General features: G+C 33.6%; 1 protein-coding gene across 1 annotated transcript in view; it reads left to right on the forward strand.

Annotated features, from left to right (window-relative positions):
- Window positions 1-9,914, forward strand: part of LOC108913899 (balbiani ring protein 3-like) — a 67,638-nt gene extending 57,724 nt beyond the window's left edge. Inside the window, exons 12-19 of the mRNA XM_018719553.2 lie at window positions 2,224-2,379; window positions 2,463-3,032; window positions 5,122-5,301; window positions 5,544-5,813; window positions 5,898-6,152; window positions 6,485-6,711; window positions 9,107-9,349; window positions 9,588-9,914. Of these exons, the coding sequence (XP_018575069.1) occupies window positions 2,224-2,379; window positions 2,463-3,032; window positions 5,122-5,301; window positions 5,544-5,813; window positions 5,898-6,152; window positions 6,485-6,711; window positions 9,107-9,349; window positions 9,588-9,725 (2,039 nt within the window). The 3' untranslated portion in view covers window positions 9,726-9,914. The remainder of the gene's footprint in view (window positions 1-2,223; window positions 2,380-2,462; window positions 3,033-5,121; window positions 5,302-5,543; window positions 5,814-5,897; window positions 6,153-6,484; window positions 6,712-9,106; window positions 9,350-9,587) is intronic.
- Window positions 9,915-10,902: the final 988 nt, after the last annotated feature.

Raw genomic sequence — 10,902 nt, forward strand, 5'->3', positions numbered from 1 at the left:
ACTGCCAAACTTCTGCAGGGTGTTTCTTGGTCAACATTAACATAGAAAGTTGAAATGGGTCAATTGTGATTTCTTACGAAGATATAGCAACTTGAAAATGATGTGTTGATAATGTTTTTTTTTTCTAAATAGGTAATCAATACCACTTTTGATACACATTTTTGGTTATTGATTGCTCATATCTACCTAAATCAAAAAATGTCGAAAAATATTCAAGAGTACAAAAGTTTAGATTTTTTTCACAGAATATTTTGGTTTTTTTTTATTTGCGTAGGATAAAAATTAACAGAAATGTCGCTGCTGGAAGTTTGCAGTTGAGGGCGAAGGTCATGCTTTTCAAACCCTTTAACCTCAAAAATCTCAAAAGTAATGAGTTAAAAAATATTCAGTTTTACAGCTGTCGAAATTTTCCGTAAAATTGTTTTTGGATTGTCTTAATAGCTTTAAAATTAAGAAAGTTAGCGTTAAAAAACCAACGGTACCTTACTGCTTCAATTTTCGGATCATATCAATATTTTGGTTATCTACAACGTTGGAGCATTCTGTATACATAGAATACATAGAATACGTTTTCCCTTTAATATTTTAATAATCCTTCTTATCAACTTTAAATGTGTAAAATAGTTTTTATTTGCATAATGAAGGGTATTTTTAAGAAACCCAGTGATCCGATAAACACTATAGAAGGGCATTAAAATTCATATTAAATAATTTAAAAACTTTTTTTTACATATTTTGTCATTGGGGGTGGGTTAAAACAATGCGATAAATTGTAAATTGTATATTATAAACAGGTAAAAAAAATTAATTTGTCCTGTTTGTACTATCAAAACATTTCAAACTGTTAAAAAAACTATTTTTTAAATATTTTGTTATTAGTAGTTTTTTAAGGGTTGAAATATTGTAATAAATTATTTATAATACCATAAACTATTGAATAGATTTCTATTTATAATACAGGGTGTCTCATAATTAGCTGCCAACCCTGAACAGGCCGATTCTATGATCAAAACTAAGTAAAAAAGTTCATATGAACATGGGTTCGGAAATGCTTCCTAAGGACACAGGAACCCATTGAAGAGGGAGGAATGGAAATAATTTTTTTGCAATATCTCTCAATCGCGTTGTGATAAATGAATGAAATTTGGTATACACAGCTAAATTTTGATGAGCAATTTGATGGACTAATCCATTTATTTCCACAAGGTCCATTGGGGTGGGTACGGGGGGGCCCTTGGTACTTTGCGTGTGTAACTTTTTCATCTTTGACTTTTTAACAAATTGGACAGCAAATTCCGTTTTCCCGAACTGTTTTACGTTAAAAAGGTACTCTTGTTTCAAATCGTTATCTTTAACGGTTTCTGAGAAAATCGCTCTTGAATTAATCCCACTTTGGTCAGAACTAGAACTATTAAATTGGCAATCGGGTTGACAATACTTTGATATAAGAATACCTTGATAATTATGTTTAAATTACTATGAAATTGACCAGCTGGCAGCTAATTATGAGACACCCTGTATATGCTCTTTAAAAATATTTTATGTTCAAAGGAACTATTAATTTTATATTTTTATGATTAAGGGTGAAATAAGCTTAATTCCAAATTTTCATAAAAATCGGATCTATCCGAAAGTATTCAGAGGTTTTACGCTATTTTTCTCTTCGTTCCCTGTACTAATACTAAAGATTACTAGTTAACATACATACATTATTGTTGTATTTACTAGTATATATTAAATATTAAATAAGTACTAGAATAGAGTAAATATTTTTATTTACTTACAATCCTGCTGGAGATTTTAAATAGTCACATAGAAAAAACATTGTCAAAAGTCATCTTCGTGCTGCCTTCATAAGGAGTCTGTGAAGATCACCAATTACCAGTTCAGTTCATCTTTTTGTGTCAACTTTAATCTAATCAAGGAACCCGCTTTAGAATTAAGAAAGGTAGCTACTATAAGGAAATTGCACTGTATCAATTTCGAGGTCAATATAAAACTCGTGCCACCTTTAAAGAATATGTTGATGAGTATAAAGCCTTAGGAAACATTTTATGAATTACTTGCGGTGTTTTTGTTTATTTGGACAAGATTAATCAACCCTGGAAATTTCTTCTAACGTCATACGCGTTTCAACATAATTTCCATTGACAGCATTGTATTCCAGAATTACAGAAATCACTTTTACAGCATATGTATTAGAAAATTTTTAATTACTTTCAGGTTTACCAAAGAAAGTCGGACAGTGTCCTTACTTAGTACCAGCCACCACGACATCTTGCGACTTTGAATGTAATTCCGATATGGCTTGTAATGGTACCTTAAGGTGTTGCTCTAATGGTTGTGGAACCCAATGCATTGAACCATTACTTCTAACCGGTAAGTCTCCAACACTACACACTTATATGCTGAAAATAAAAAATATTTAAAGTTTTGTGTCATTAATTATCATTTTATTTCAGGTTGCCAGCATCAAAGGACGCTGGCTCAGCATCAAGCTCACGAATCCGGCATACCAGCCGGCAAAGTCTACATTCCAAAATGCAAAGACGACGGCAGCTACGACCCCAAACAATGCAATCCCGGAACCAGAGAATGCTGGTGTGTCGACTTCCGCGGCTTCGAAATCTCCCAAACGCGCACCAACAACACCAAAGACCTGTCTTGCGACCCTCCACCAAAATCAAACGAATGCTCCTTGGCCAAATGTGCCAAAGACTGCGAACACGGTTTCCAACTCAGCGAGAATGGTTGTCGCACGTGCACCTGTCTCGATCCCTGCTCCCAAATATCCTGTCGAGGCGAAGGAGAAACGTGTCGGTTGGTGTCTGTCGAATGCGTGGATTGGCCTTGTCCATCCGTGCCGATGTGTTTGCCTAAGAAAGAGAACCCTTGCCAAAACGGAGAGCCTCTCAAACTAGGAAGTAGCGACGAACTGGTGACTTGCGGTCCGGAATTCGAAAGTTGCCCATCGTCCCATAAGTGTCAACTTAGTCCTGTGGGGGAGTATGCGGTGTGCTGCCCCAAACCACGTGAGTATTCTTAGAAGAAACTGCAATAATATATACTTGGATCTATAATTAATTCTTAAAAATGTACTTGCTCAGTTAAAACTGAATAAGGAACAACATCAAAGTCAAAGAATTATTTTCTTTAATAATCTTACAATTCTCAGTTAAAATACATCAGAAATAGTATTTTATGTTACTAGGAGTAGAAGGCGATCATTGTGTTGAGCCCAAAAGTTGAGCAAAATTGGGCAAAACACATAATGAGCCTTCCACTCCGAGTGACATATACTATTTTTTCTTCAAGCGTGAATATAAAAAATTACTAATTTTGAAAATTTATAGCGGATAACGCGATGTTCAATCTCAGCACAAAATAAAATCAGTAGGTAGGTAATACTATTTATTTTATACATTTTATACATTTTATTGATTAATTAAACATGACAGTTTTAACCACTTTATTCATGAATAAAAAAAACAAATGTAACAATTATTTTTCTTTAATTTGAATTAAACGAATAAACATCTAAATTATCTACATGTCTATCATCAAACTGTATTTATTAACATGAATATTAAATGTGCAATTTTGTATGGTACAGTTGTTGATATTTAAAGCGCTGCTGGCTGTCTTTTTTTCAAAGTTTACAGTTCTGTCGTTGAATACGTTACTTGTAATAAGGTTCTCAGTTTTGATACCATTTTGATTTGATTTTGATGCCATTTTGATATTTAATAAAAAATCTATCAAAAGTTATGTCTTTTGGCCGAAGAGTAGCATATTTTCTGTATAAATTTAAATAAAACTCTCCAATTATGGTAAATGAACGATGTTTTTTAGTTTTTGTATTGGGAATATTTACTAATATTATATTTCCCAAATCTTTTACATCATTAACTTTTACTTGAATGAGTTCATCGCATCTACAAGCTCCTGTGACTCCAAATATTAGTGCAACCTAAAAAATATAGAATTATTAATTTTGTAACAATAAAAAAAGTTGGAAAATGCAAGGAAATTCTAAAACATGACGTAATTTTAAGACATCTATATTTACAACATTCTTCCAATGCGCTATCTTTATTTCCGAAAATTGTTTATTATTCTCGTAATGGATACTATAAAATAACTTGAAGTTTACAAATTATAACAAAATTTTTTATTACAAATATAAAAAGGTTACATATATATCTCCCTATAATTTAAGAAGTGCATACCTTGGTTGCTAAATATTTATCATCAGGTGCTTTATTCAGGAATTCGTCAAATTCTTTTTTAGACAAAGCTTTCGACTTTTTTGGCTTATAATTTTCACCTTGTCGTTTCAAAAATGTAATTAATTTTGAATATTTCTCAATATTTACATTGTGTTCTATGTTTAATTTAGATTTTACCATTGAATATTGCGCCCATAAAGTTGAACTTTTCAGTGTTCTGGATAATCTTGTAAAATATGCTATCATCACATTTTCTGAATAAATATGTGCATTATTTTCTTTTGCCCAATTTATGAATTTATCATAAGCATTTTCATAAATTTTTCTCGACTTTGTTGGTATAAGTGTTGCCACTGATGTATTTGCAATTTCCAGTAACTCTGGTGGTGTGCACTGCATTTCTTCAGACATTTTAAAAACGACCCGACGCGACGTCAAATTTCAACAATGAAACGTCAAAGCTTCTTGAATCTTTAATTCGTTGCTAGGATACTTACCTACACATTGTTACATTTTTTTACTAGTTAAAAAATGAAAAATATTTGTACTAGTTAAACAATAGGCTGCTTCTAAAGGAGGTGTTGCACTATATAATATAAGTATTATTATACGCTTGAAGAAAAAATTTATTTTACATCCTCTTTGGTATACGTTGATGTAACTCATAATACTTACTATAGAGATTATCTTTATATTATTTGAATATGTCTTCTTTTTCTCTCCAATTTTTTCATACTCACTACTGTGTACTTATAAGGTAGTACAAACAGGTGTGTTTTGTTTATATGATAAATAATGTATATGAAAAACTGAAAGTGAAAAATCTTCAGGGAACATTCTATAACATTCCAATGTCCTTATAAAGTATATAAAACGTTAAACTTTCTTCCAGGTGATGTTTGTTTTGAACCTCTCGATAAAGGACGTTGTGTAGGAGATGAAATTTCGAGAAATCTTACAAGATATTACTTCAATTCTCGAACTAATAAATGTGAACCGTTCATCTTCAAAGGATGTCAGGGAAATCATAATAATTTCCACACTGAAAGCATGTGCAACACTGTATGTCCAGGTACGAAGGAATAAATGTCTTGCGCCTTAATATAAAATCTAAATACACCTTTTTCATGATTTTAATAGATACTAAAGATGTCCAAAACACACATTACACTTACAATACATTTATTATAGTCTCTGATGTTCCACATGGTTCAGTTTTGGGACCTCTCTATTTTGACATTTTTTATAAATGATATGACTTGAACATGAGCTGTCTTTTATAAGCAAATTTTTCACTAATGAAAGTCATTATAGTTCTAAGCCAGTGCGAACGACTTCGAGAGAAGAACCAGAGAGCTGCCGAGCGATACAAGAAGCCAACCTTCACACCCCGCTGCGAACCAACCACAGGAGCCTGGCAGGCTGTGCAATGTCTCGAACACGTTGGTGTTTGCTGGTGTGTAAGCCCCCAGGGGGAACCACTCAAGGGCACGCTTACCAGAGGTGCCGAACCGCAATGCAATTTTAGACAGGCGAGGAACAGAGCCAGCGACAGGTCGGACACCATAAGCGACGCAGATTTGGGTAAGGAAAACGAAACTGGAGCAAAACTTGTCTAGAGTACCTTCGCTGTTTTCATAATAATATTGAATGAAATTGGAATTTTAGTTTTAGAAGAACTGATGATGCAAATTGGAACTCTCGACGATGAAGAGGAACCTAAAGATCTGAACGCTAAAGATGGTACCCTGATGGATTGGGAAATATCTCCTGCAAGTAGATGCGAAGCGTTGGGAGGCCATTGTGATGCCGAGGGGAAATTTTTGCCGATTCAGTGTGAAGAGGAGACTTGCTGGTGTGTGGATGAGGCTGGAAACCAGTTGCCAAATACAAATACGTTTATGAGAGGGGAACAAATATGCTGTAAGATATTAAATTCTTTTCTCCAAATATACTCCGACAATTTTTTTATGCTTGAACTCTTATCTCGGATACTAAGTATTTCTCGATTCATATTTATGGAAACTTAATTCTCATTTCAACAATTGGTAACACCAGGCAAAATTTAGCGTGTGCAATTCAGAGCACTCTGCAGACTTCATCAACAATCAGTTCAAAACAATTCTTAAAAATTCAAAAATAAATCCATGATAAATCAAAATATTTCAGCTATGAAAGGGTACCTAAATAATTCATTACTAAAACATGGAAAAACTTTACAGTTTTTCATCTATTTAATAAAGTCATTGTTTCAGCTACAACTCCTGTTGAGAAAGCGGAAGTAACCCTTGGCTTTCGTGGAGAATTTGACGACATCAACGCTCAACCAGTGGTGAATCAGATTACAAAAATAATCAAGAACTTGAATGGTAACATAAACAGCGATGGTCTCAAGACTGAGATTATGCCGAGTGCTTTGTATATCCGCTTTTCACTAATTGGAAGCAACAAAGTGGATGTTGCTTATAAACTGGAGCAAATGGTAAGCTTTTGGTAAATGTATATCAAGACGCCAACAGGAATTTTGCAAGTGAGGCACAGAACTGAATGTGCAAACGCAGAAGTGAAAACGCATTTGAAAAATGAAACGTTGCTTTATAAAGTTTTATTGAAGCGTATAATTTGGCTATAAACATATATTCAGCAAAAACAACATTTCCTCGGGATAACCATTCCTTCTTTACTTCCTTCCTTGAACTCATATGGATATTTCTCATATGATCCTAGATGATAAATTAAGATCAATTTTTATTCCAACCATTTTTATGTCTTTGTGATAACATCCAGTCTTTTCAATTTAAACGTGAGGTAAGCGTTGGGTACTAAGCCTCTTTCATTTCTGGTGTCTTTGTCTTTTGAGATTGATTTTCCTCACAATATCGTTTGGAGCTTCTTAAAACGTTGTTGTTGTTGTTATTGTTGTTGTTGTTGAACATCTGACTTTCCATCAAAATCTGTCTATTTTTCTTTGTCTTGGTCTAGTGGAATCCCGTTCGTTTTAGAACTTCCATTCCCTCACCAGATCCTTCATGCTTGTTGTCTGCGACACATCGACGGGTGCACTTTAGAGTGGTTACAATTCTTTCCGACCAACAACCCCTTTGTCGATGTCATCCAAACAAGTTATTTGTACTGATTATTTGATTTTTGTTGGGCGTTTTCAGACTAGATCTTTTTCACTTCTTTTTATTTCATTACGTAAACTTAATTTATTATTAATTTTCTTCAATTTCGTAAAGAGATGATTTGCTTACAGTTTGACAATTTGTAGGTAACTGATCACACACAAAATAAATATACGTAAGTACGCTAGGTAATGATTATACAGGGTGTCCCATAAGCACATGATTAAAAAGGTACTGCGACATTCTTTGGCTCAAAATAAGACGATCTGACTTAACTTCCATTAAGAAAAGATGTCTGGCTCCTCCGCTATTGATTGTCAAAGTTCTTGAAAAAAATTATGTTTTTTGTAATATCTGGAGAATATTACTATGGATTTTAATGAAACTTGCTGTGGACTTGTTCCTAAGTTTCATGTTTTGATGAAGCAACCGCTTCCATCCGCCTTGGGCAAGTGGTAAATTCATGAGTGTCTTGATACAAAAATTACCAGAACTTTTTATTTGGTCGCTAGAATCAATTCATTTTTTTATTGATGCATCAGTCATTTTTCGAGATTTTCATGCTCTTGGTAAAATTTTGTAGCATTCATAGTTTTTACACAAAAAAATGTTTTCCGTTTCGTTGCGACAACAATATTTTAGACGTATCGCAGTAATCGTATCGTATCTGCCCTTTTACAAGAAACGGCTTTCTCTAATAATTATGCCAATTCTTTTACCTAGGACATCAATATTGAAAGTAAAATGGTTACAATTTTAAAATCTGTCGCGACGCGACGGATTGAATATCATTTTATTTCATTAGATTTATTTTTTGTTAACGCGCATAAAATCTAAAGATGTACATAGGAAAGACATAATTCTCTTTATTGAAACTGGATGATAGTTACATAGATACGGTAGATGATGATGGAATTACAAAACATGTTCGATATGTCAGCCATTTTCGTGGATCTTTCAATTGAAATTGAATTGAACCCTACTCAACATTTCTGGACCATTCCGTATTACGTCCATCTCGTTTTGAATCCTATGTAATTATTCTTCCTGGGATTCCACAGGAGTGGCATAAACTATTCTTTAAGGCTCCCCATAGAAAAAAAATTAATGCCATTAAGTCGGGGAACTGGGGGGCCATTCGACAAGAACATGTCTTCTTCCGATTCACTTATGTGAAAAAGTATTATTTAAATGTGCAGTTACATCTGCACTAAAGTGCGGAGGAGTAGCATCGTGCATGAACCACATCTGAGCACGAAGATCGAGAGAGACATCTTCCATTAGAACCGGAAAAGTATTATTCAAAAAATTGAGATCATTTTCGCCATTCAAGCGGCGCGGCATGACATAAGGACCCAGATCATGTGCTTATGGGCACCCTGTATGATTTCTTCTTGGAAAAGATTTATACTAAAGCTGCATGACTATGTCAAGTATCCGTTGGAAAATTGCTTGCAAATGCCTCTTTGTGGCGTTCTCCAACTGACCCGCAAACTTATTCCTGTTGACCTGCATGTACAGCACAGACCATATACAAAATGTAGATACCTACAGCGCGAACGCCGATGTTACGGCTTATATTAATAAGTCATTGGAGCACTATAAATTATGTTTTTTACTAGATATAAGGATATTGAGATAATCAGCCTACATGAGAGAGTCAAACTTTTAAAGAAAACATTGACTTTTATCATATACTGCGAAATTTATTGTAATAAGCTGTTCATCTTCAAAACAACTACATTTTTTCAGGTTATGCAACAGCGACTGCCAGGCCTTACAGCTGACATTACCCGCTCCAGGGTAATTCATAAGTTATTTTCGCAAGATCCGATGCAGGTGGACAAAATCATAGCTTTGGAACAGAGGGAAATCGTTTCACAATCTCCCGTCTCAGTAGTAGCCCCATACCACACAGCTTTGATCGTCATCGCAGCAGCCTCGACTTTTGTTATTTGTATCCTCACGCTGTTGGTCATTTTGTACAGAAGAAAGGTAGGTCGGTGATTCTTATGACGTTTCATTTGCGCTACGTTTTTTAGAACACCCTGTATTTGCTAGACTAAAAGTAGAATGCAGTTTTTTTATATTTAACCAGCCGCAACTACTACTCTATTTTTAAATTAGTACAATGAAACTTTTTAATAATCGTTTTATTTCTTAATGTATATCTGTACTTATATACAAGTGTATATTATTTGTTTAATAAATACGCCAATTTATTTTATTACAGATGAACAACGTCAATGCTCAAAAAGTTGTTGAGCAGGATAACCGATTCATATCTGCCAACAATCGACCGATTTATATCGAATTGCCAAACGAAAAGTACAGCTCTTTATCGCCAGATTTGAACGCAAGAAAGACATAAGCGTGTGTGTATGTACAGTTTTAGTTGTGTAAAATAATAAATTAGTTTAACTAACGCTATTTTTTTATTTATAGAATTTATGCCACTTGGATAAAACAATATGTTTGTGATTTTTTTATGTATTTTATAATAAGACTTTAGGTTATATATTTGTGTAGGTTTTATTCATCTGGCATCTGAATAAGTTATTTATAAAAAATAAAGACTTGTATATAATAAACGTTTGCGTTTTTGTGTACCCAGTTCAAAAAATTTTAAATAAACTAAAATGTATCTACCCACTTGGTGTGCCATTGGTAAGAATAGTCAGTTATTTCTCTTTTGTTTTCTACCCATCCTCATTTAATTGAAAAACAGAAAACATTAATAAGAATAGTTGGGTTAGTTTGACTGTTTCATCAAACTCATCATGACACCAAAAAGACGTTTTCAAAATGCTTAGATCAAACACAATGACGAAAATTTGTTTGATCATAATAATTTGATATCAAAAGTAACTTTTACATCATCAAATTATTTTGATCAAACCGATTTGGCCAAAAAAAGTTAAGGGGGTCGATATCAGTTCAGTAATCATCATAAAATTGAATTGTCAGGGAATTATACGGCAAAAAAATATATTGCTCAGTTAGAGTACTTACAATAATCTCTTTCAGGGAAACAGCCAAATTAACAAATATTTCAATGAAAATTGTATGGAAACTGTGAATAGCGGCTCGCCAGATGACGCAAGTGACGCACCGCTTCACCTAAAATTTCCGTTTGGTTATGCAATTTAAAATTATTTTAAATTTTATATAAATTTTATAATTTAGGTATAATTCTACATATATTGCAAATGTATTGTGTTTTGTTTGTTTTATACGCAGAAATAAACAGAATAGTTGCGCGGTGAACGCCTTCTAAAAAACCATTGCCTCCCTTATGGGCCTTTATCTGTCTTTGCCAAAAATAATTCTAATAAGGAGAAAACAAGACCTATTTTCTCTAAAAAACTCTGAGAAAGTCTTTATAAGTCCGTTAAACTTTTGACAGACTTATAAAGACTTTCTCAGAGAAAGTTGGATTTCTGCCAAATTACGCAAAAAATAAGATTTAAACAGAGTTTGACAGACTTATATAGACTTTCTACGAGATCTGTGCTTTGTCTCGATGTTGAAAAAAGACAAAGTGTACT

Source organism: Anoplophora glabripennis, unplaced genomic scaffold (assembly GCF_000390285.2).
Source record: "Anoplophora glabripennis isolate ALB-LARVAE unplaced genomic scaffold, Agla_2.0 scaffold775, whole genome shotgun sequence".
In the NCBI taxonomy this organism is placed as follows: Eukaryota; Metazoa; Arthropoda; class Insecta; order Coleoptera; family Cerambycidae; genus Anoplophora; species Anoplophora glabripennis.